Source organism: Zingiber officinale, chromosome 1B, assembly GCF_018446385.1.
Source record: "Zingiber officinale cultivar Zhangliang chromosome 1B, Zo_v1.1, whole genome shotgun sequence".
Classification (NCBI taxonomy): Eukaryota; Viridiplantae; Streptophyta; class Magnoliopsida; order Zingiberales; family Zingiberaceae; genus Zingiber; species Zingiber officinale.
In genome coordinates this window covers 22,570,617-22,597,457 of record NC_055986.1, presented here as the reverse complement: position 1 = coordinate 22,597,457, position 26,841 = coordinate 22,570,617, and the positions used below count along the sequence as shown (strand labels likewise).

The 26,841-nt window shown below is 38.2% G+C and overlaps 1 protein-coding gene across 1 annotated transcript; it reads right to left on the bottom strand.

Annotated features, from left to right (window-relative positions):
- Window positions 1-24,552: 24,552 nt before the first annotated feature.
- On the bottom strand, window positions 24,553-26,058 carry LOC122032768 (protein SCARECROW 2-like). The gene has a single exon (XM_042592107.1). The coding sequence runs from the start codon at window positions 26,056-26,058 to the stop codon at window positions 24,718-24,720; it is 1,341 nt and encodes a 446-aa protein (XP_042448041.1). The 3' UTR covers window positions 24,553-24,717.
- Between the last annotated feature and the right edge of the window lie 783 nt (window positions 26,059-26,841).

Sequence of the window (26,841 nt, the reverse complement as noted above, 5' to 3'; positions counted from 1 at the left end):
GGTACAATCGAAGGAGAAGGAGAAAATGATCAAAAGAGGGAAGGAACAAATTAAATGCTCCAAATGCAAACAAATGGGTCATTGCAAAAGACAATGCCCAGAAAGAAGACCCAATAATCCAGAGGGAGAAATCAAGGTAAATAAATTTACATTATATGAAAATCCAGTTTTTACAACACATGATTGTAGTAGTTCAACTAATCTTGCTTGCTCTAGTATAGATTTTTCTTCAAAATTAGATACGCATGCTAATAATACCATGATTAAATTTGATTCATATCTAAACAAGAATAATTCAAAATTATTAAGTAAAAATAAGAAATTAATTTTAAGAAAATTAGGAATACAAAATAATATTTTAAAAGATAAAATTGATAAATTAGAGAAGATTGTTAAAAATTAGTCAAATCACAATATCTAGACTTAGATTACCGGTCTAAAGTAAAAATTAAACACTACAAACCAAGCTATAATCAAGTACCTTTTATTTACTAAACTTAATTTAAATATAACTCTAACCTAATGAAATTATCAATAATGTAGAGGGAGGCTCCAGAATAGCTGACACCTCCAAAACAAACTTACCCGGCAGGGTAACCCAAACCAAACTACCCGGTAGGGTAATTAGGACTAGATTAAAAAAGGGTTAAGCTTAACTTGACCCACGGTACTGGTGAAGTATTGGATGATAGTACGTTAGAGAAGCTTAGTCTATGCATGTCTAGGAAGATATGACTTCGACCTGGTGCATTTGGCTAAGTGGAACTGACCGAAGCTACCCTTTATGGATCCTAACCAGTTAGACCAAGGTTTTGTACTAAGTTCAATGGGTAGGACTATTTGAAAAATCTCGAAGGCATGGTTACTTTAATGATGTCCTTGTGACTCACCATAACCCAGAAGTTTATCCAAAAAATGCCTACTTGTTGAACCCAAAGCTAAACCTGAATCTAATACAAAGTTAAACTAAACCCTAAAATTGAACCTCAATTCATCTCATAAAATTATAAGATTACATGATTGAAAATTTAGATCAGGTGAGATGACTAAGTAATTAAAATTAATTAACTTAAATTATTTTTCAAATTAATTAACTTAAAATCATTTTTTCAATTAACTTAAAATCATTTTTCAAATTAATTAACTTGAAATCATTTTTCAAATTAATTAACTTAAATTATTTTTCAAACTTAATTAACTTAAATTATTTTTTCAAAACTTAATTAACTTAAATTATTTTTTTCAAAACTTAATTAACTTAAATTTTTTTTCCAACTTAATTAACTTAAATTATTTTTTCAAAACTTAATTAACATAATTTTTTTTTCAAACTTAATTAACTTAAATTATTTTTAAAACTCAAATTATTTTTCAAAACTTAATTAACTTAAATTATTTTTAAAACTCAAATTATTTTTCAAAACTTAATTAACTTAAATTATTTTTTCAAAACTTAATTAACTTAAATTATTTTTTAAAACTCAATTAACTTAAATTATTTTTCAAAACTTAATTAACTTAAATTACTTTTCAAATTAAAATTATTTTTCGAGAATTCAATTAACCTAAAGTTAAACTTATGTTTCAACCAATACAAACTCAACATTAATCACTTCACTATCTTTTCATCAAATAGAGTCCAATTCAAACAATTTATGTGTAGGAACATAAAGAATTGGATCAGTGGATATTAGACAGTGGATGCTCTAGACACATGACTGGAGAAAAATTAAAGTTCACAAAGCTCAAACTAAAGAATTTAGGGTCTGTTGCATTTGGCAACGACGACAAACTTAAGGTAATCGGAAGAGGTAACATCGAACTTAGTTCTGATTTTATTATTCGAAAAGTTCTATTAGTTGGAAACTTCAATTTTAATCTTCTAAGTATAAGCCAATTGTGTGATAGTGGATACTTAGTTACCTTTGACAAATCTAGTTGTTTAGCTAAAAATATTGAAAACCCTAAAATCACACTTAAGGGGCTTAGAAAAAATAATATGTACTCAATTGATCTACCCACTTCCTCAATAAAGTGTTTTCTAACACAAGAAGAGGAAACTGAGTTGTGGCACAGAAGATTGGGTCACACTCACACTAGACTAATTTCAAAATGAGTCAAAATGGTCTAGTTAAAGTTTGCCCAAATTAAAATTTATTGAAAACTCAATCTGTAATGCTTGTCAACAAGGAAAACAAACCAAGTCAACCCACAAATCAACTAATCTAGAAAGAACTAACTCTTTACTTGAGCTCCTTCACCTTGACTTATTTGATTCACATGGAGCCAAGTCACTAAGCAAGAACCAGTATTGCTTAGTTATAATTGATGACCACTCTAGGTTCACCTGGGTAAAATTTCTAAAAACAAAAGATGAAACTTTTGAAGAATTTAGTAATTTTTGCAAGTTAACAGAAAATGAAAAAGATACTAAAATATAAAGAATAAGAAGTGATCATGGGGGGGGGGGGGGAATTTGAAAATCATAGGTTTACCCAATTCTGTAAAATCAATGGATACCAACATGAATTTTCATGTCCTAGAACCCCCCAACAAAACAGTCTAGTGGAACGTAAAAATAAAACCCTGCAAAAAGCCGCTAGAACCATGCTAAATGAATATAACTTAAATTATCAATTTTGGGCCGAAGCCAAAAATACAGCAAATTATATTCAAAATAGAATTTTAATTAACAAACTTCACAATAAAACTCCTTATGAAATGTATTATAATAAAATTCCCAACCTAAACTATTTAAAAGTTTTTGGATGTAAAGTTCATATTTTAAATACTAAAGATTACTTAGGAAAATTTACACCCAAATCAAACCAAGGAATCTTTTTAGGGTACTCCACAACCAGTAGGGTCTATAGAGTCTATAACCAAAATACCCTAAAAGTTGAAGAAACAACTAATATAATATTTGATGAAGAAAATAATCTACCTAACTTAAATGAAAATGTTGACATTAATCCAAGATTTATTGAAGACGATGAAATTCATCCCAACACCAATAAACCAGAGGAACCAATTTCTGACCCAAATATAAGACCAACTAGAGCAAGTACCTCTCACCCACCTGACCAAATTTTGGATGATCCAAACCTAGGAGTCAGAACTAGATCCTCTTATAGAAACTTTAGTCAGATTGCCCTTATTTCTAAAATTGAACCTAAGACTATAGAAGAGGCCCTACCTGATCCAGACTGGATCATTGCTATGCAAGAAGAGTTAGCCCAATTTGATAGAAACAAAGTCTGGCAACTTGTACCTAAACCCTTAGATAAGTTAATAATAGATACTAAATGAGTATTTAGAAACAAGTTGGATGATCAGGGTGAAATAATTAGAAATAAGGCTGGACTAGTAGCCAAAGGATTTAGTCAAGTTGAGGGTTTAGACTATGACGAAACCTATGCACCAGTAGCTAGACTCGAATCCATTAGGATGTTATTAGCCTATGCAGCACATAAAGGATTTAGGTTATACCAAATGGATGTAAAATCCGCGTTCCTAAATGGGTTCATTATGGAAGAGGTCTATGTAAACCAACCCCCAGGATTTGAGGACTTAGACTACCCTAATCATGTATTTAAATTAAAAAAGGACTTATATGGACTTAAACAAGCTCCTAGAGTATGGTATGAACGGTTATCCAATTACTTAACATCCAAAGGCTTTAACCAAGGTCACATAGATCCGACCCTATTTGTAAAAACTATAGAAAAAGACATCTTCATAGCCCAAATCTATGTTGATGATATAATTTTTGGCTCAACTAACTCTAAACTTCAAAAAAAATTCGATAAATTAATGGAAAATGAATTTGAAATGAGTATGGTTGGGGAGCTAAATATTTTCTTAGGTCTACAAATTAAACAAACGAAAGATGGAATCTATATTTACCAAACTAAATATGCTAAAGAACTAATTAAAAAATTTGACATGAAAAATTCAAAAATCATAAATACCCCAATGGCCACTAACATCAACATTGATTCTGACCCAGAAGGAAACCCAGTAGATCCAAAATACTATAGAAGTATAATAGGAAGCCTACTCTACCTAACTGCAAGTCGACCAGATATAATATTTGCAGTTGGTATGTGCGCAAGATACCAATCTTGTGCAAAAGAATCACATCTAACATATGTTAAAAGAATACTTAGGTATATTAAGGGCACCCTAAATATAGGACTTTGGTACCCTAGAACTAACACCTTTGACCTTTTTGGCTATTCTGACTCAGACTATGCCGGGTGCAAATTAGACAGCAAAAGTACAAGTGGTAGCTACCAAATCCTAGGTCAGTGCCTAGTAAGTTGGTCGAGCAGAAAATAACATTGTGTTGCTCTATCCACCACTGAAGCTGAATACATAGCCCTAGGAGAGTGTGCCACTCAACTTTTGTGGATGATGCATACCTTAAAAGACTATCAATTAGAATACAAAAAATACAAAAATCTTAATTGATAATATAAGCTCAATTAATCTAACAAAAAATCCAATTCACCACTCTAGGACTAAACACATAGAAGTAAAGCACCACTTTGTAAGGGATCATGTAGCTAAAGGTGAACTTGCACTCAACTATGTTGAGTCCAAATCAAACCTAGCTGACATTTTCATAAAACCCTTACCTGAACTTGAGTTCAGTGCACTTAGAAGACAAATAGGAATGTGCTGGGTAGAATAGATATTGATTTTCAAACTCATTGTCTTACTTAATCATCCTGTTCTTTTAAAAAAATCTAGGAAAAATAATGATTTTAAAATCCCATTTTCTTAGAATTTTCAAAAGTTGGACTTAGTTTAGGCTCTACCCTAGAAATCATGTTCCCCTAGATTTAAGCCAGAGCATCTCACAAACACCTAGGTATACCTTGCTTGTGTTTGAAATACATAAAACGGCGTGAGATGCATAGGGTACAGCCTGGACTCCAGTATGCTTATATTTGTGCATTATTATGAGTTTGGGTGTTAAATACTTTATTAACAGTAATCAGTTTAAGTCATCCAGCCTTAGTCAAATCTAACTGGACCAAAAGACTTAACTTGACTAACCGAGTGAAAGTTGCTGCCCTCTAGGCAATCAGCAAGTAGCTAAATGTTAGACAGTTGGTGAAGGAAATGGAGATTTTAAGATTGAGCATGCTTGTACTTTAGGGCTCTGATACTTGATCAAAACAATTTGGATAAGTTAACAACTATTTAACTTGACTCATGCTTGGACTTAAGGACCAACTAAATTTGAATAAATAACCTAAATTAAATATCTAGTTACTCCCTCTTCATCCTAAAAATTCACTTAACAAGTTCTTACTCCTATTTTTTCAAAATTAAATAGCTAAGTGACTCATATAGCGACTTTCAAACTTTCTCAAACTTAGCCACCTTTATAAATTTTTGCTAAAATACTTTTCTAAGTTACCTCTTAGATTCATTCTATACTTAGCTAAAAGTATCAAAAAGCATATTTCTTTACTTGCAAAATTTAACTCATTGCTTTCAAAAGTTTTATGCTAAGTAAAAAGAGACTTCAAATTTTTTTTCAAAAATAATTTGGCTCAAAAAATTCTTTAAAATCTAGCTAAGTTTTTCAAAATTTAGTTAAGTATTTTTTTTCTAAAAAAAACTAAGTTTCAAAAGTGGCTAAAGTCATCCTTCGAAGTCATCCATATATTAGCCTTTTAAACTTAGGTGAAAAATATTCCTTTTTAAGTCCTCTTTCTCCCTTAGCTAACAATTTTTTCAGTAAAATTTAAGCTAAGTGTTACACAAGCATTTTTACCTTCTTTCAAAGCCTAATTCTATTTTTTTCAAAAAACTTAAAACTTGCTTTCAACTGGCTATTTTTTTTTTGATAAATGGCAAAGGGGGAGAGTAGGGAAATTCAAAAGTAAAAGTCTGATTCAAAAAGAAAGCCCTGTATTAAGGGGGAGCTTCACAAAGTTTAAGTGTTAGCTTAAGTTATGCTTGTATTTGAATGTATATACTTAAGCTTACTCACTTAAACCTTTTTAATATATTTATGCATTTTTTTTACTTAACTTTGAATTTGGGTTGCCATAATCAAAAAGAGGGAGATTGTTGGTGCGGAAAGCATCCGACGATCGAACCTAAGTTTTGATAATGACAAAGGATTCAAAGTTAAGGTTATGTTGTGATCTAACAAGTCTGTTTAAGTGTTTCAGGAAAAGTCCTAGCTGTGGATAGACAAGTGAAAACCCTAGGTCATAGGGGGTGGTAACCCTATGCGGAAAGTCTTGGTGGGTCGAGTGCTTCAGGCAAAAGTCCTAGGGGGGGTAACCCTTGGTGGAAAGTCTTGGTGTCGCAAACCAGGTGAAAGACTGGACCAGCCGGGAAGCGAAAGTCCAGCAGAAAGTCCGGGAGCATCGAGCACCGAGCAAAAGTCCAGTCGATCTGGAGGATCGCACTGGCAACATGTAAATCTCCTGAGTGGAGTAGGTGAGGACGCGTTCCCCGTAGAGGGAACAGTAGGCGTCGGGTCGACCTAGGGTTTCCGGTCAGAAATCTGAAGTCAGACCCGGACAGTCCAGAGACTATCATCATATTCTATTATCATATCTATATTGTTTTGTGCTAACTTTGCTTTGCAGGGTATGTGTTTGGGACTAACACTTTTTACAGGACCAAAGGAACACAACTTAGCCTCGGATGAACAGTGTCCGAGGCGCCTCCATGGAGCTTGGAGGCGCCTCGGATGCAAAGCTGAGCTGTCCACGAAGCAAGCTTGGAGGCGCCTTGAAGGAAGCTCAAGGCGCCTTGGACTGGTGGATGAAGGCGCCTTGGAGAGCACAGAAGGCGCCTTGAAGGGATAAGTCACGACCAGTTCAGGCTTGATCCATGCGGGCGACTCGGCTAGTTTAAGGCGCCTTGGATGGGCTTTAGGGCACCTTGAGCACTATTTAAAAGGGGGCTTCGAGCAGCACCTTGATACAACGAATTCCAAGCAACCTTTCTTTAACGTGCTGTCAACGAGACGACCCAGAAGTGCTGCGACTACTTCCCGACGACCCGGAGCTCCAAATATGATATTTCCTAAGTGTCGTTGGTATTTTTAATTACTGTTTTAAATTGTATTTAGCTTGTAATAATTTCATGCTTATAGTTGTTGCTCACGGAAAGCGATCAAGGATCGCGGGCCTTCGAGTAGGAGTCGCCACAGGCTCCGAACGAAGTAAATCCCTTGCGTCTTTCTGTGTGTTCTTTTATTTTTCCGCTGCGTTTATTTACTCGACTGCTTTTACGATTCTGAAACGAACGAAATAGCCACGAGTGCTATTCACCCCCCCCTCTAGCGCTTCTCGATCCAACATTTCCAACCCTCTAGGATAGCGGTCCCGCTTGTCTCGTTTTTGTAATATGATGGGTTTAGTTGGTTAGCTCGTTCCGTTACAGATTGACCCGTTTGTCAGTATTACATCTCGAGCACTATAACTTTTTGAGTACTATAGCATCCCAAGTATTTGTAGCTTTTTGGGTATCATGGCATCTTGAGTATAATAGCATCCCCAATCCGAGTGTGAGTGGGAAGGTACAAAATGAAATTCGAAGATGGTGAGTCAGGAGTACAGAAATGATACTAGTTAAGTCAGTTCGAATCTTCTGTCCCAAACTGCCTGTGAATATTGACTTGTGCGTGCAAAACGCGTGCAGTGTGCGTCCCAAAACCGCAGTTCTTCGAACCTCTTCTTTGTGTGCTAAAGTCTTTTGTCCCAAACCATTCAACTCCCTCTATTGATGGGCCCTCCGTCCCCTCCCACCAGCACCGCCAGCTTCATCCCCTCTAGAAGTCGACGGCAACTAGCAGCCATAAAACTGTGTCCCCCCCCCCCCCTTTGTCAACGATCGACAACAGCTCCAACTCCGTCACCTCCCAAAGTCGACGATAGTAGCTCTAGCTCGGTACCTTTCTTCCTCCCCCTCTCTCCCTCCCCCTCTCTCCCCTTCTCTAGGCGTGGTCAGTTGGCCGGGTCCTTAGCTAGGTATCCTTGGTCAGTCGCGGATAGATTAATGGCTAACCAGCACCCATCCACCTTATATTACTGATGATAATTTATGATTAGAGATTTTATTTAATCCCCAAACCTCACGTGCAACATATTAAACGAGAAACAATTGATGCTCAGTATGATCAGGACAATTATTTGAAGAAACTAGGTTTACAGATTGGATGTAGCATAAGTAATTTGTGTAGGTTAAGTATATTATCTTCAGTAATCAATCATTTAGCCATTGAGACTTAAAACTTTTATTCCTAAGTTTTACTTGTATGAAACTAAACTTGTGATAATTGTCATTTTCTTTGTTTAGTTTAGTCATCACAACTTTGCTATATATTAAACCGAATTAATCGATACAATAGTTTCTCAAGTGTACAAATAACTAGTTTATGGATGCTACCAAATTTTATTCCTTAGAAAAGGAAACCTTATGTGAAAATTTTGTGAACAGATCTTTGCAAACCATATAAAGACTATGATGGAGTTCTCCTAATTAGCTTTAGTATAGGATATTGTTACACATTTTATAAATAGATGGTAAATCAAGTTTTTGACATATAATACTATACATTATTTAGCTCCTTTTTGTTTGCAAAATATGGTGTGTCATAAAATTTAGCTATTTTATGCAAGTTGTGGCTACTTGGAGTGAAGTTTGTCAATTTTTTCATAAAAATATGTGATTTTCCATTACTTATACAAACTACTATTGCTTAGCTTAATATTGTCAAATTTTACATTTTAGGTTGCTATTGAATGACATCATCAAGTAACAGCAACATCAACCCTACCAAATTTGAAATTGTACGATGTTAGGACTGCAAACTAAGAGCATTGGTGCTAGTCTCTAGATCGATCAAGAACCCAGAAAGACTATATTATGGATATAAGCAGCATGGATGGTTAAAATGGATGAAGTCTGATACTAGACTAAATGAAGACACCGGTGATATTGACTTTAGGATGTTTCCAAGAATGGAGTCAAGGGTATGAAGTGAACACATTGTTTATCCTGGACATAATATGGGAAATTAGAATATAACACTTATGATTTGGATATTGGTGATAGTGAACTTAATTCTTTTGGTTGTATACTTATTTTATTTGTTAGTTGGATTAGTTAAATAGTGCTAGTGTTGTAATGTGATAAAGAAATAATATTATGAATGATTATTTTTTTTTTGTTTATGGATGAATATTAGTTATGTATCATTATTTCAGTTAACTTTGTATGTTACCAAATGATGTCTGATGAAATTTGTTCCATATATGCATTTGTAACAATCTCTATTAGTTATTTTAGGTGATGTCTTCTAATGAAAGATTAAACATAATGTCAATGCAGAGATACTAATGAATGTTACTTATCTTTCAACTATTGTTATGATATTATCTTTGTTTATCCATGTTTAAGTCAAACAAAATGTCATCTGGTATGTTGCCTGTTTGTATCCATGCAATTTGAGCAACATAGGTAACTTTTCTAGAAACTTGTATATGTTGTCTCAAGATGAAAAAAATAGAATATTGTAGAAACAATAATGAACATGAACACCCAAAAAGAGCTAAGACTATTATTGGATTTTGAAGGATAAACTATAATGATGAAGCTTAGTAATTTCTAGGATCTCATGAAGCGATTGAGGTTATGATGTTCTCCAACTATATACTAAAGGTGTACGCCATTGTATGTGAAAGAATAAGATAAGATAAATGATATGCAAAAATCTTTCCATCGGCATAAGATAAGTTATATGTTGAGCCAGATGCAATCACATCTTTACAAGCAACAGATATATATCCACATTCACAATAGACAGTACCAATACCTAGCTTAGACACAAGGTATTTCTTCTAACATTTCTTGGATAACATTAATTAGAATGGAGAAAGGAGACATCAATGATGAGAAAATTCAAAAGATCTTGAAGCGGCTAAAACTCCCAAGACACGTTACCCTTCCCAATTGACAACCCTCCCTTCGGCCGCCTTCACTCTTGCCATCTCATCTTGTCTATCAACTTACGATGCGTAAGAATAAGAGATTCACAAACACGAAATAATTATCTTTTTCCAAAAACATTCAAAGTGATAATTAAGAAGATATGATTGATAAAAGTCAAACTGTTGATCAATTTTGTTTCAACAACTTTGAGCAAAAGAAAATTGTAGACTTCAATGCATTCTAATTAACATAATAGAAACATATACCTATATTGACATCAATCACTCTTTGTTCATGTGCATTCCATTGTAGTAACATTCACACAATTGATGTCCCTAGAGAGAGAAAAAAAGAAAGTTATGTAAGCCAATATATATGGTTCAAAATCAACAGAATAGCATAAAAATATTAAAGCTGAACAACTACATTATAAAAGTATTTTTAAGGTGTTAACAAGTATACTATACAATAAACTAGAATATAAAAAAAAACTTAATAGCATAAGACATGGTTGAAACAATACAATATAATTAGATTTCACACAGAGACAAATTAGAAGAGAAGATAAGTGTTCTCTATATATTATCAACTCCATTATTAAATTACAAATAAATGACTGGAAATCTTCATGATATATGTCTTGATTAGATAAAAGATTGACAAATATCATTTAAGAATAAGATTAAGAGAATAGGTAATGATGGCCTAATTAATCAGAAATCTAAACTTATTGATATTTAAACAATCAAATATTCAGTAGCAAGTCTTTAACTCAGATCTAATTACTTGCTTGTGACAAGTGATTAGATAGAGTTGCTACTAAAAGAGATAATACATGATAATGATCAATATTAAAACTTTCATTTCGTACATGTCTAATAAATTATTCATAAGAATGGTTAGTTTCTTACCATCCTTCCTAATTATTTATCTGAAAATAATCAATATCAGAGTCAACCTAAGGTAATTATGTTGACAAAAGTGGTGGAAATTAAGTTTCGACTAATATGACAAACCCAACACATCAATGATTTGTAGGATAAAATAATAAAATATAGTTTTAGATAATGATAACTTAATTATTTTAGTTTAACATATTAAAACAGTACTTAACTTGATTGATCATCCATTGATATTCTTTACTGGGCATGATGGATATATTTTCATAATGCTCTTTTATAGCGTGTTATATAAAAAAATAGATGATTTAATTCTATATGCTTTCTCAAATATAACGACAAAAAAATAAACAACAATTTAGTAAGAATGGGGACAAAACTTTAACAATTGTTGAAGTTTAGTTGGTTTTCCTCGCTGCTTTCCTTTTCTTTGAAATCTCATCTAAGCCACCTTTCAACCTTTTCTTTGAAATCTCATCTAAGCCACCTTTCAACTTGTTACTTGAAATCATTTTCTTCTTTGTTTTAATTCCTTTGACTCAAAAAGAGTTTCCTTTACCAATTTTGAACTCTCTTTCAATTAAGTGTTGGACAGCTGGTTCGTTAACTTGTAATCTCTCATCCACCATCTTAAACTTGCTCAACAAACCATCTTTAACAATCTTATAAGTGTCTTCCTCTCCCGCTCGGCAATGCTCGATCACCGACTCGACATTGCTCGATCACTCGCTTGGCATTCGCCCGATCGTTTGCTCAACATTTACTCGACTGCTCTGCTCGGTATTCGCCCGATCGCCTGCTTGGCATCCACTTGATACTATTTTTCACCACTTGCTTAGCATCACTATCGTCGTTCAATTGGCATTGCTACTGCCGCTTACTCGACACTGCTTCTATTGTTTGCTCGGCATCGCCACAACTACTGGCGAGACATTATATGATGAGCTTAGCGATCAAACTCTGTACTTGGGAGTGATGCAACCTTTGCAATGGACTATTTAGTCAGTCGGACTCGCGTCTCCTTCGATTAAACTTGAAGGGGAGCTAGGCTTGTGATATGGTGATATGGAGATGAAGACAGGTGGGCAAGAGGGGTATTTAGGTTATTTTAGTATTTCGGCCTTTAAGAGGGAGGGCAGTATTCATCAGAAAAAGGGGCCTCTTCGTTTTCTCTCAGGTGGCCAGCGCCACCCACCTTTTCCAGGATGCTTCTGACGCCACCTCTCTCCCTCCTCTTCTATACTCTCTCTCTCACACACAACGAAGAGGTTGACGGGGTCGCCGGCCAAGCGTCGACCCTCCCCCTCTCTCTCTTCCGTGACTAGGCCGCATCTAGTAGCTGTCGGCTCTTAACCGCCGACTCCATAGCGACCCAATCACCTCACGCATGCGAGCGCTGTCGCCTCCCCTCACGCGAACAACAACCCTCGGACAGGCCTTCGCACGCTTGCTGCCTTCTCCGCGTTAGGTGACATACTGACAACAGTGGCCATGCTGCCCTCTTTCTTCCTCAGCGTTGTCCCCTCCTTCCGCGCCGCTGATCTTTGGCTAGAGCGTCGCCTCCCCTCTCCTCATCACTTCCCCAGTCTATGCGCCGCCTCGCTAGTTGCCTCAGAGCCGCTTCCGGCCACTGCCGCAACTCTCACCAACCCTGTCGCCACTAGGGTAGTCCCCTTCCCCGGTCGTTGCCACCGTCTTTCCGGCTCCACGTCGTCTATTTTATTCCGGCCATTGAGCCGCTGCTCTATTCCATCTCTATATCATTATTGTGTTCTGGCCTTCACGCCGATGTGGTGTTTTGGCCTTTGCACCGTGTTATATTCCGTCCTGCATGCTGTTGTCACATTTTGGCCTTCGAGCTACTATTATGGTTCGACTTATGAGCCACTATTATGCTCCATCTCTTGGATCCCCAGATCTAGCTTCTCATCCGTCCCATATTCATCTACTCTTCTGGATCATGACGACTCGATTAGCGTTACAACCAACTCATCGGTCTACCAGAGGGTACCCTTTGGGCCATGATATATTTCCCATGCTTATTCTTCATGCATTTTATTGCTTTACTATTTATCTTGCTCCTTACATATTTTTGGGACTTGTCTCTGTTGGTACTCCAAGGTTGTTTTGATATGATCAAACAAGTTAAATTAGGTCATGTTGTGTTTAACCCTGTGTCTAAGTGTGCAGGAACTTAGGAGCACAGGAAGTCGAGCAAAAGACGCAGTTAGTGAGAAGGACGGCACGGGAGAGAGCCAACGAACTTGGTGCGTCTGAGGAATGAGGTGCTGCGGAAGATTACGCGGGCGGATGAGAAGGAGGTGCGCAGCGTTTCCGAGGGATGAGAAGCCAAAGCAGAAGGTTGCTTGAGGAGAAGGTCGGAAGTTGGGTTCAAATGAACCCTATTCTGGATAGCCGAAATCACCTAAGCGAGTGGAGTCGGAGTGGAAGACTCGGACCGAAGCAAGCAGAGCCGGAGTGAAAGACCCGGATTGGAAAAAGTCAACATGGTTGACTTTCTTGGTCCAGGTGCTCGAAATGAAGTTTTATCCGGATCACGTTTGATCGCGATCCGTTGCGAAGGGGATAACATTTTATCCCCTTTCAAGTGCCTGGATCCCTTCTAGGCGCCCCAACTAAGGTTTTAAATACACCCTTGGTCTAAGAAGCTAAATACAACAAGCTTTCTGAGTAACAACACTTGTATGCTTTCAGTTTTTGTTTAGCTTCTTCTTTTCTAAACTTTTATTGCTGTAAATGGGCTTCTCCGACTGAAGGTGAAATTAGTGCGATGTTATTCCTTGGATTAGCAACCTCCCCGGTTATAACCAAGTAAAATCCGCTGAGCCTCTGTCCTTTTAGTTTCTTTATTCTTTTTATGGAAGTGTTTGTTTAAGTTATAAGTTGAGGAAGGTATCTTTTTGTTTTGATTTGTGCAAGGGCTATTCACCCCCTCTAGCAGGCCGCCAAGGGTCCTAACTATTAGAGTGTATACTAAAAGCCTAGCTTTTTGTAAACATTTATTTTGAAATAAAGAATCACACTGGTCAAATGTCTACATTTATATGCTAAGTGTAGTTATTCAATTAATTTATATTGTAGATACCATGGTGTGTGGTGTCACACACAGAAGATCATGTTATCAATTCCTTATAAATTATAAACAGTAGCTCACGACTAAGATGGAAAGGAACAAACCATTGGAATAGTCGTAGTGTAATTTGGTATTAGTTTATCTTAACTATAAAATTACACTAGTACACTTAGAGTGTATTAAGCTGGACCATTTAAGGTAAGTTCTTTTTATACTGACTGCATAAAAGAACAAGACCTTTGTTATTATGGAAGTGTGTGCTCTTAATCCTGATATAATAACAAGCACATATATATAGTATTTATTTCTTTGACTTATCATAGGATGCGATTTAGTTCGATAAATCAATAGACCCGATAAGTTGGGAAATGATATTATTTATAGTGTGTGTTGTTGATTATAGAAGGAAACTGTGTCTTAGTAATCTAGGTTGATGATGCCCCCAAGAGGAGCTCATAAGCATTGTCATGTAAACCCTACAGGTGGACTTAGTTCGACATGACGATAAGGTTGAGTGGTACTTCTCTTGGAGCTAGATATTAATTATGTGAGTTGTCAGTAACTCATTTAATTAGTGGACATTCTATATCTTAAACACAGGGAGACTAACACACTCATGATAAGAAGGAGCCCAAAATGTAATTTGGGATTGGTACGGTAGTTCAATAATAATTCTTTAGTGGTATGAATTATTATTGATGAAATTATGTTGGGTGTTCAGGGTGAACATGGGAAACTTAATTTCATCGAGAGACCAAAACCAATTCCTCATCTCGGTCCCTATCGTAGCATCTTATTTATAAAGTATTATACTCACTCATACCCACCTTTTTACCCACTTTAAGGTGGCCGGCCAAGCCTAGCTTGGAGCCCAAGATAGGGTCGGCCAAACCAAGGTGGGTTGGTTTCATTAGGTGGCCGGCCCTAGCTTGAACCCAAGCTTGGTGTGGCCGGCCACATTAAAATAAAAAGGATTTTATTTTTTAAAATCTTTTCTTATGTGGAAGCCATGGTTTTAAAAGAGAGTTTAAAATTTAAATCTTTCCTTTTATAGTTTTTTACACAAGATTAAGTGAAATGTTTGATATCTTTCCTTATTTGTAGTTAAAAGGAAGATTTTAATTTTTGATAAAACTTTCCTTTTTTGTAACCATCCTCATGATTTAAAAGAGAGTTTTAAAATTAAATCTTTCCTTTTATAGTTTCTACAAAAGATTAAGAAAAGATTTGATATCTTTCCTTATTTGTAGATTGAAAGGAAGATTTTAATTTTAGCGAAAACTTTCATTTTTATAAATCATCCACATGTTTTAATAGAGAGATTTTAATTTATAAAAGTTTCCTTTTATAACCAACCATGAAGGGAATTTTAAAAAGAGAAATTTTTATTTAAAAATTTTCGGAAACAAATTAGGAAGTTTTAATTTTGTGTTTGAAACTTTCCTTGTTTGAAGGGATTAAGGTGGCCGGCCATATATAGTTTGAAAGAGAAATTTTATTAAACTTTCCTTTCATTGGCAAAGAGAATAAGGAAGTTTTAATAAAACTTTCCTTATTTGCCAAGACCAAGGAATATAAAAGAGAGGGTAGAGGTGCCTCACCTCATAACAATATCTCTTCTATTATTTCCTCTCTTCCTTGGTTGGTGGCCGTCCGCTCTCTTCCTCTCCCTCTCCTATTCTTCTTCCTTGGTCGGCGACATCTTCATCTCAAGGAGCTTGGTTGGTGGCCGGATCTTGCTAAAGGAAGAAGGAGAGATAGGAGGTCTTGTTTCTTAGCATCCCTTGGAGCTTGGTGGTGGCCGAACCTCATCTTCTCTTGGAGTTCTTGTGGTGGCCGAAACTTGCTTGGAGAAGAAGGAAGCTTGGGTGGTTCTCGTCTCAATAGATCATCACCCACACAACGCCAGAGATAAGAAGAGGAATACGATAGAAGATCAAGAGGTTGTTGCTTACAAAAAAAGGTATAACTAGTAATTCTATTCTGCATCATACTAGTTTTCTTTGTATAGATTTTGAAATACCAAACACAAGAGGCATATGATTCTAGGTTTTGAATTTGTGATTCGAGTTTGTGTTCTTTTGTTTTTTTGATCTTGTGATTCAATTGTTCCTTTTGGTTAAACCTAGGATTACTATAAGGAAATTAAATATTAAATTTCGTTGAAAAGCTTTGTCTAGGAAGTAGTGGATGCTCCCATACCCAAGAAGGCCTAGTGTCTCGTCATGTTTAACCTGGAAGCCAGTCTCTGAAATTAATATTTAATTGAATTTGTAACATGGGTGGATTTGGATCAATAATGTTAAGTATCGTTTGTGATCCAAGTCTAAACCTCTAAGAACAGATAAGTTAAATTTGGAATCAATAATGTTAAGTTCCGCTTGCAATTCCTAATTTAATTTCTAAAGAATACAATAGGCTGTTAGGAATGGTTCAGGACTTGTACAAATTTTTTATACAGGGAAACTGGTATAATATTCCGAGTATCAACCAACACTAACAAGTGGTATCAGAGCAAGGTTCGCTTCAAGAGGATTAATCGCCAAATGAAGTACATGAGATGGCCGAACCAAGCATCTACCCACCAAAGTTCGAGGGGAAGTTCGCGAGTTGGAAAAAGAGAATGGAGGTATTTTTCAAAATAAACTTCAAATTATTATTAATAATGGAATTTGGTTTTAAAGTGCCTGAAGGCAAGCAAAAGTATCAATGGATGAAAAAGGAACAAGCAGACTTCGTGGAAAACGATAAAGCAGAGTTTTATCTGCTAAGCGTCCTCCTGCCACAAGAAGTCAATTGGATCGGAGCTTACAGGTCCACCAAGGAGCTCTAGGAAAAATTCCTGAAACTTTATGAAGGAACCTTGGAGGTGAAACTTATGAGACATGAATTACTTCGTAACCAGATCAGCAACCTCCGATTAAAAGAAGACGAAAAATTGCACACCTTCACGTGAGGATCAAGGAGCTCATCACTGAACTTTCGAATCTCGGAGAAAAGGTAAGCAACCGAGATTTTCTAAGGTATGCTCTTAATGCATTCCCTAGAAATACGAAATAGGCATCATTAGTAGATGCATACTATATCTCTAAGGATTTAGAATATGTTACCTTAGAAGAATTATTTTCAACCTTTGAAGTCCATGAATCGAGATGTGTAGATACAAAGAAGGAGCTGAAGCACGATATTGCCCTCAAGGCAAAGATGGACGAACAAAATTCAAAGCCCTCTCTCGACGACGATGAAACGGTAATGATGGTAAGATGTTTTAAAAAGTTACTTAAATCTAGAAAAACTAATCATCCGGAGGGTAGAAAGAGAAGAACGATCACATGCTACCACTGTAATGAAGAAGGACATGTTAAAGACATCTGCCCTAAGTTAAAGATCAACAAGAAGGATAAAGGCAAGAATAAGTATGTAACACCCCAAATTTCATGATTTGGAGTCCTAAAAGATCTTATTAAAATATAGAAATGTTTTAGAAAAATTCTAGAGATTTTTAGGAATTTATAGAGTATTTTTATGTAATTTTTGGATTTCGTTTGGTATTTTTACCAAAAGAAACAAGTTGCAAAAGAATAAGAAATTAAGCCGAGATTCGAATTGTGAACCTCGGGTTAAGTAGAGATTCGCTTAACCAATAGACCAGACAAGTTTTCATAATTAAATTTATGAAAAATTTATTTAAGTTATAAGTAGAAACGAAGGAAGAAATAGGAATCGGCCGAGTTTCGAACCCACAACTTCGGCCAAACCGAAGCTTTAAGCGGAGCGGGCTAACCAACTGTCCCACGATTATTTCGTGAACAAATTAATAGCGAAATAGTCTTAAGCCATAAACTTTAGGTTATAAAAGAGGGATAAGTTAGGGATTAATTATCCCGTGACCGAAACCTTTCTCTCCTTCTCCTCTCGCGACGGCGCTGTGCGGGCGATTCCTGCTTGGGCGAAATCGCAGCCGAGCCAGGCTTTGTTTTCCGGTGGCCGGCCAAAAGAAGAGCGGGATTTGAGCTCGCCGAACCCTAGAACCTTCCTTCTTCTCGGTTTGAGTCCAAGGATAGGTAAGTTGCTCACTCACCTGCGGTAAGATAGCTTCGAGCCTTTTGATTAGAGTTTTCTTGTTTTGTGAATGTGCCGTGAGGTTCTTGTTTTCGATTGAGGGATTCTGTGATGATCTTGATTCGTTTCGTGTTCCTATGAGGTTTTGGATTTTGTTTCCTTCATGAGGTCCTTCCGAAGCATACTGTAAGAAGTATGTTCTTGAGGCTAACTATTGTGAATTCAATTCGGATTGTTTGGGGTTTGCTGGGAAGGTAGGTTTGTTTTGTAGCTCACGGCAGAATAGTATGCTTTGTTAAGTTAACCCTGCATTACTTGAATTGCAGTCCTATCTTTATGAAATTGTGAAGAACAACCCATTCCTTTTGTGCTATAAGTTGAACAAGAACAGCCCATTAAACCTATCCTAGCTTTAGAGCTTGCATTGCAGATATTTGATTGTCTAGCATAGCAGATTTTAAATGGTTAGCATTGTAGATTAGCATTGCAGAGTTTTTTGGTTTATTCTAGCATGTTGTTTGGGCTTTCCCATTTGCTATTGAATATGCATGATTAGATTTCATTTTCTATTTCGTGGCTATAGGTTTGAGCATGAGTAGATTTAGAGTTCTAGTTCCTTATGTAGTTAAATGTGCATGAGTGACATTCCTTTAAAGCAATCAGTTTCTGGTTTCTTTTGTATTGGTTATGTATGCAGAATTTGTCATTGTAGGTTAGTTTTTCCTTGCTAATTCTATGCACATGTTCAGTTTAAGGTTGGTTTCTCCTTGTTAATTCCTTAATTGAAGCATGTGAACTCAAATTACGAGCATGAACAGTTTATGTTAAGTTCAGCAAGTCTAGTTTTGTGTTACACTTCAATTTCAGCAAGTTTAAATTCCAGTTAGTAGATCTTGTTGGTTCATTACTACCTCATTTAGCATGGACAGATTTATTTCGGCTTTAGTTGTGGTTTCCTACTAAAGTACCAAAAGATAAGAGTAAAAAGAGATAAAGAAAAGAAAAGGCCGAGGCCTTAAGTAGATCCCAAAGTCGAGACTTTAGGGATTTTTGGCACACAAGGTGCCTATTAAAATGCCAAAGCATTTAAAGAAGAAGTAAATAAGATTATAAATATTTTACTTTTAAGAAGAGGCTAGTACCCGACATCCAAGAGCTTGTCGTTAAACAAATCCAGGTGTCCAATTCCGAGGTCTTGTCCCTGGTAGACCGAGGTCTGCTCTTTTAGGATTGGTGGCTCGCTACCCCAACCTATTAGGGAACGCGCATAAGATGGTACTACGCCTGGGCCCAAGAAGAAGTTGATTATTATTTTGAAGTATTATAAGTATAAGTTTCTGAACAAGTAAAAGAAGTTTCACATAAGTATTAAATAATAAGTCTAAAAGCAAGTGAAATAAGATTCAGAAGATGTTTAGAATTCAGTAAGTTTAGCTTTCTTTATGCTAGCATGATTGTATAGCTTTGCTTTACATGTTTAGTCTTTTAGTATGTTTCTTTTACTAGTAGATGAGCATGAGTAGATTTCCTTTTGAGCATTCAGTTTTAGATTTCAGTATATCCTCATGCATATCGAGATTTTGTGAGTTGGATAGCGCTTACTAAGCAAATTTTGCTTATAGACTACACTTCCTCTTACTGCAGATACAGGAAAGGAAAAGATATAGAAAGGAAGGCGATAAGGTGACGCGGATGGTGTGTGATGCCAGGACTATGGAAGCCTTGGGACTTAGTTTAAGAATTTATTAAGATTGTCATTTATTAAGAATGTATTAGATGAGTCATTTAGTCTTCCGCTGTTAGTTAATTGTATGTTTATTTTGTTTCCGCTATTCATTATTTGCATGATTTGATTTCATTAAACTGCGTGGTGATGTTATTCCTTTTGTGTGTTTGATATGTGTTCCAGCCGCCTGTGGCTGTGTATATTATGTTATGTATGTCAGTTTAAGGTCACCGGTACAGGGGAGACTCTGTCGAAATTTTTCGGTAGGGTTTCCATGTGCTTTTTAATCACACCGGTTAAGTAGAGTTAATAGTTAAGTAACGGTCATCTTTAGAGAGTAATAGTAGTAAGAAGGGTGGTGGTTACAAAGTACAAGATCCTAAAGGTGACGTGGGATGAAATATTGTCTAAATCAGAGGTCAAAGCCTTTTCCGGACTTGCATTGATGACAAGTCATCAAGAAGATGAACACGAAGAAAGCTCGTCTGGAATGAGCATCGAGAGCATCGATGAAGGGGGAGCGTCAACAGAAGAAAGCAGCAGTTCAGGGGGAGCCACAGACAATGAGATCGACAAGGTAAGTCAGGTATGATCTCTTCCACCTGATAAGTTGTTTAAATGTATTAAATTATTAACTAAAGATTGTTGCAAACTTAAAAAGAAAATAAAGAGTTAAATTAATTCTAGCTAAATCCTACCCATTAGAAATATTTGACAAAGTAAAATCAGAAAATGATATTTTACAAAAAGAAATAAAAAAACTTGAAAAATCATGCATGTTCATATAATACAAGTAGTAGAAAATTTAATGGTCTAAATTGGTATTTTTATTACCACAAAGGATAAATTAGATTTTTTTTTCAAAAATATATACATACTGAAATGCTAAACATGTAAAGCTACTCATGCTCTTCTAATAGCAAAGAACAATAAGCTAATCTAAATAACATGCTAGCATAAAAGAAAACTCAACTTGCTGTTTTTTAAACTTATGTGAATCTTATTTCTTTTGTTTGAAAACTTATACTTTAATACTTCACTTGTTTAAAAACTTCTTCTTTAATACTTTTATACTGATGTAAAACTTACTTTACTTGTTCAAAAACTTATACATATAATACTTCAAAATAATAATCAACTTTCTTCTTGGGCCCGATAACTGTACTTGCTATGCGCGCATCCCTAACTAGACCTGAGATAGCTGGTCCCGAATCTAATAGGGTTTACTATTGTAACGACCCGACCCATTTGGCGGCCCATTTGGCGGCCCATTTGGCGAAATTTCTAGTTAACTCAGTTGGAAGGAACCTATATTGGGTTCTAAAGACTTGTCTAAATTAAAGTTTAATTAAAGTTAGGGCTTTCAGAGAGTATATTATATATTTGATTTCATTATGAGGCTTTGTCTAGAAGTGGTTAATGATCCAATAACTAAGAAGGCTTAGTTCCTCGCTACAGCCTGTATGCCAATTACGAAATAAAATGTTTAATTGACTAACTGATAAAGCAGTTAATTATAATTAAAAAATGCTTTAAATAGTTACTCATTTTTTAATCTTTTTAAATTTAGAAATTTTAACTTAAAAGTTTTTTTATCAGCTTTACTTTTTCCAAAATTATTTCTAAAAAATTAGTTTCTGCAAACTTTGAAAAATATTGATTTTTTTATATCAAAATTTTTTCTTTACTTAGAATTTTTTTCTAAAATTATTTTAAGTGCTATCAAAATAATTTTTAAAAGTTTCAAAGTTTTTTTTAAAATATTGAAAATCAATTTTTTTTTTACTAAAAACTTTCCTATTTTTTTGAAAAATTTAACCCTTAGATTATTTTTGGTACCCCATTTTTTATGTGATCAAAGGGGGAGAAGGAAAGTTTAAGTCTAGCCTATCTAAGGGGAGGTAGCAATTTCAAATTTAACTTTTTTGCACTTTAATTGCTTGTATTTTATGTTGGTTTATCCTAACTTAACTTGGGTTGCTCACATCAAAAAGGGAGAGATTGTTAGTATCCCAAGGTTATTTTGATGTGATCAAACAAGTTAAGTTAGGTCATGTTGTGTTTAACCCTGTATCTAAGTGTGCAGGAACTTTGGAGCACAGGAAGTCGAGCAAAAGACGCAGCTAGCGAGAAGGACGGCACGGAAGAAAGCCGACGGGCTCGGTGCGTCTGAGGGATGAAGTGCTGCGGAAGAGTACGTCTGAGGATGAGAAGGAGGTGCGCGGCGTTTCCGAGGGACGAGAAGCTAGAGTGAAAGGTTGCTCGAGGAGAAGACCGGAAATTGAGTTTAGGTGAGCCTTATTCCGGATGGCCGAAATCATCTAAGCGAGCAGAGCCGGAGTGGAAGACCCGGACCGAAGCAAGAGGAGCCGGAGCAGAAGGCCCGGATTGGAAAAAGTCAACATGGTTGACTTTCTTGGTCCGGGCACCCGGAACCCTTCCGAGCACCCGGAATGAAGTTTTATCTAGATCGCTGATACGGTGCATGATAGTGGGGTCGGATAGCGGACGTGGTCGGGAGTCAAGCCATTGGGGTGGTCAAAAGTCAAGCTCGCATGGTGGTCAGAAGTCAAAATCACGTGGTGGTCAGAAGTTAAGCTCGCGTGGTGGTCAGAAGTCAAGCTCACGTGGTGGTCAAAAGTCATGCCTACATGGTGGTCAAGAGTCTAGCCTACATGAAAGTCAAGTATCCGCCCTACATGGAGATCAAAGGGTCGGGTTACAAGATGGTCCTGGTCAGGCACAAGTGCTAATCCGAGGTTAAGCCTACGCGTCGAGTAGGAACTCGGAAGGAAGGATACAGGTCAGGATTTATAACACATGATATCTTGACCAAAGCGTACAAGTCGGGATGTGCAAACCAAGGATACAGGTCAAGATTTATAGCCTGGTGGCATAGGATACCTGGATCAAAGCATACAGGTCGGGATGTGCAAACCAAGGATATAGGTCAGGATTTATAGCCTGGTGGCACAGGATACCTGGTTCAAAGTATACAGGTCGGGACGTGCCAACCAAGGATACAGGTCAGGATTTATAGCCTTGCGGCACAGAACATAGGGACCAAAGTGTACAGGTCAGGATGTGTAAACCAAGGATACAAGTCAGGATTTATAGCCTGGTGGCACAGGATACTTGGATCAAAGCGTACAGGTCGGGATGTGCCAACCAATGATACAAGTCAGGATTTATAGCCTTGCAACACAGAACACAGGGACCAAAGCGTACAGGTTGGGATGTGCAAGCTAAGGATACAGGTCAGAATTTATAGCATTGTAGCACAGAACACAGGGACCAAAACGTGTAGGTCAAGATGGGCAAGCTAAGGCGTACGGGTCGGGGCAGACATAATCGGACTAAAGCATACAAATCAGGACATACAAAATCGGACTGAGGCGTACAAGTCGGGACGCAGGATAAGTGGAACCAAACCAAGGCACACATGTCATGATACAAGGTAAGGCAGGTCAGGAGTTCACAAGACAGGACCTGTAGAACAGGGCTGGTGTACAGATCTGGATTTGTGAAGCGGTAAACGCAGGTTAGGAAATATAGGTCTACACCCCACAAAGCGAGGCCGACATGCACAAGAGCCCAGTCCAGGGTTAACAGATCGGGGCAGGCAAACACTACACGACAAGCCAACCAGGGAATCGTAACAACCTGTCAAAAAATAATCACTGCTTGTCAGAGAATATGCTAACGGTCTGGTGCTTACCACCCGTTAATTCCTTCCTGGACCTATAGGAGGACACCGTGTGTCATTCACCGCCAGACAAAGTCTGACATCCGACATTCCCTGACATTCGTCAGACTCCAGAAGCATCCCTTGCAGTATAAAAAGGGAAGCTTTGTCCCTTACGCGGGTACGCTCACTCGTCTTTTCACACCCGTCTTTCACTTTTCGTCCTTTCTCTGTGCTTTTGGGGAAAAAGTACCTGACTTGAGCGTCGGAGGGCCTGAGCCGAGGACTTTTTCCCTAGTTTCTGGTCTCTAACGACTTGTGGGCTCGTCCAAGTGTGGGCAGGACCCTTGCTTCGTTATCACCCCTCGTCATCTGCTCGTGTAAGCTTTTCTGACGGGTGCCTGATCGACCAGGCTTCACAACGACTTTCCGTCAACTCCGTCGACAGCGCGACCGACCTCTATCCGACTCAACTTTCGGACGGGATCAATCGCGTTTGACCACGATCCATTGCGAAGGGGATAAAATTTTATCACCTTCCAGGCGCCCCGATCAAAGTTATAAATACAGCCTTGGTCCAAGACGCTAAATACAACAAGCTTTCTGAGTAACAACACTTGTACGCTTTCAATTTTCGTTTAGCTTCTTTTTTTTTCTGAGCTTTCATTGCTGTAAAGAGACTTCTCCATCTGAAGGAGAAATTAGTGCGACGTTATTCCTTTGATTAACAACCTCCCCAGTTGTAATCAAGTAAAATCCTCTGAGCCTCTGTCATTTTGGTTTCTTTATTCTTTTTATGCAAGTGTTTGTTTAAGTTATAAGTTGAGGAAGGTATCTTTTTGTTTTAATTTATGCAAGGGTTATTCATCCCCTTTAACCGGCCGCCAAAGATCCTAACAGTCTCGAGCATCGGAGTGCCAGGCTGGAATAAACCGATGGTTTTTTGTAGGTAGTATTAATTGGAGATCTTGTGACGATTCCCTTTTATCTCTTTGGTTCATAATGATTCAGTCAATATTTCAGCCGCCTCACCAATGATTCCACTTCTCAATTTTTGAACGGGATCCAAATGAAATTTTGTTTTGATTCTTCAAAGTTTTACTTTCTTCCATTCTTTACGTGTGATTATATTTCCAGAACAGTTAGCAATTTCTCTGGCCATTGACAAGCTACCGACAAGGTAGGAGAAAGTCCAGGAACCAATTGCACATGGCCAGGAAGAAGAAAGGGAAGTGTTTTACAGTGTATTTTTACCTATTTGCGTGGCGCAGTTTCAAGATTATCCATTACAATACAGTGTCTCGGCCGTCCACGCTGACGCCGTGTACAGCGCCGTCCCCTTCCACCCGAGCTTCGCCGTCCCATCGCCGTGGAGGATGGTGTATCCCGGCGGAGACGGAGAAGGGAACAAGTTAAGTGTCATCTGCGCCTGCTCCAGTGCGTTCCTGCTCATCGCCAGCTGCGCAAACCCCCGCCGCGCCAATTCCCCCCTCCAGCTTCCGAACTTCTGCTCCCCGCTCCGCGCCGGCCCTCCCACCGCCACCACGTTGTCGATCTCCCGCCCCAGGATCCCCTGCTCCACTCTGTGCCTCTCCGGGTCGTCCACCGTTGGCAGTGACTCCCCCAGCGCGTCGAACATCACCGAGTAGTAGTGGAGCGCCCCCATGAAGCGGTCGAGGAAGGGTCCCCCACGCGCCGAAGACGCCTCCTGCTCCACCAGGGTTACCACCCGAGGCCGCAGCATCTCCACCAGCCGCATCGTGTTGTGGTCGGACCCCGCGGCGTCGTACAGCGCGTGCTGCAGCCAGTGCACCGCCACAGCTTGCTCCTCCCCCTGCCCCCGCCGGGCGACGATCTCCGACGGGTGCACGTCGCCCGGCCGCTTCGCCACAGGCTCGAACTCGAACGGCACCCCGAGCCTCCTAGCGAAGCTGGCGAGCCGCTTGCCGATCCCCTCCGCCGACGGGCCGAACGCAGTCATCCGCACGTGCGGCGGGCCGTCGGGCCTCGTTGCCAGGATGTGGAATAGCGCCGGCCACTGGAGGCCGTGCATGATGTCCAGGTCTACGATGTGCACTCTATCTGTTCGCTGAATTGCCTCCAAGATGGCCTGGTTGGCCGTGAAGTGCGCGAACTTGACGAAAGGCGACGCGTTGCCGAAGGTCTCGAAGCAAGAAAGAATGGCCTTGTGGGGGACCATCAGCGGGGAGCAGATGCCCGTCCACGAGTTCATCACCCTGGACGCCAAGGCCTTGGCGAAATAAGCCACCACGCGCTCGGCGCAGGAAGCAGAGTAAGGAGACGCGAGCTGGTTCAGCTCGTGCAGAATCCTATTAGCCTCGACCAAGTTGTCGGCAGAGATCGCGACCGCGCAGTCCAAGAGAAGCGCGATCATGCTCAGCCCGCGCTCTTCCCTGGCGCTGTCGAAGGAGCCGACGTCGCTTTCGAGGTCGATGAACTCAGGAGTGTCTGAGACGGTCGCGTAGCAGCCGTCGAGCAGGTGGTGGGCGAAGGGTACGACGGGCGGCGCGGGGAATGCAATGGGGTAGGCGAGCCAGTTATCGCCAGGGTGGAGCAAGCCGAGGGCGGCGTCGTGGACCGGCACTACGTCGTCTCTCATCCTGCGATGGCATGAGGGCGGAACGGAGGAAGAGCGTATATACGTAGCCAGTGAGGCTACTCGGTGGGTCGCTGTCTAGGATTAGTTAATTTGGTTCGGCCGGCGAAGGAAAAGAACAGAGCTTCCAGGTCAAGTTGGCAGTGATGGCTTGGGCCAACAAATGTTTGTTTAAGTTAATCGTCATCACGGCGTCCCTTCAGCCGGTCTGTAAGGGAGATTTGCTGAACAACAAGCCAACAACAACAGGATATGATTTTCAACTACCATGATCCTGTCCGGGACGTGAAAATGAAAAACTGAAAAATGGACTTGATGAGAAAAGCTCGCTTCTATCTATAAGACAAAATAAATCAAAAAAGGGGTCTTGACATTGACTCTCCCTCAAATCAAATACAGGAAGGAAAATAAAAAGTGATAGAGATGAATATTATTTTTCTTGTCTTATGTCTTCTGTACATTTAATGCTCCTTTACTTTTTCTTACTCAAAATTTTTAGGGTTATATTGATTCAAATTATTATAATAATTTTGATTATATAATTATCAGGTAATTACATAATCAAGATTATAAAGAATAAAAAATAATCTTAGTATTATTTGATTTAATCTAGTAATGATATAATTTAATTTTATATTTACTATATTACCCTTAATAATATTAGGATTAAAAAAACTATTTAAAATATTTTTACCGTCCTCTCTAAAGTTTAAACTATTTAAACTATCTAAAGTTTAAATTAAAAAAAATCAAATGGATCATTTCGAATTATTTTTATTTTTTTGC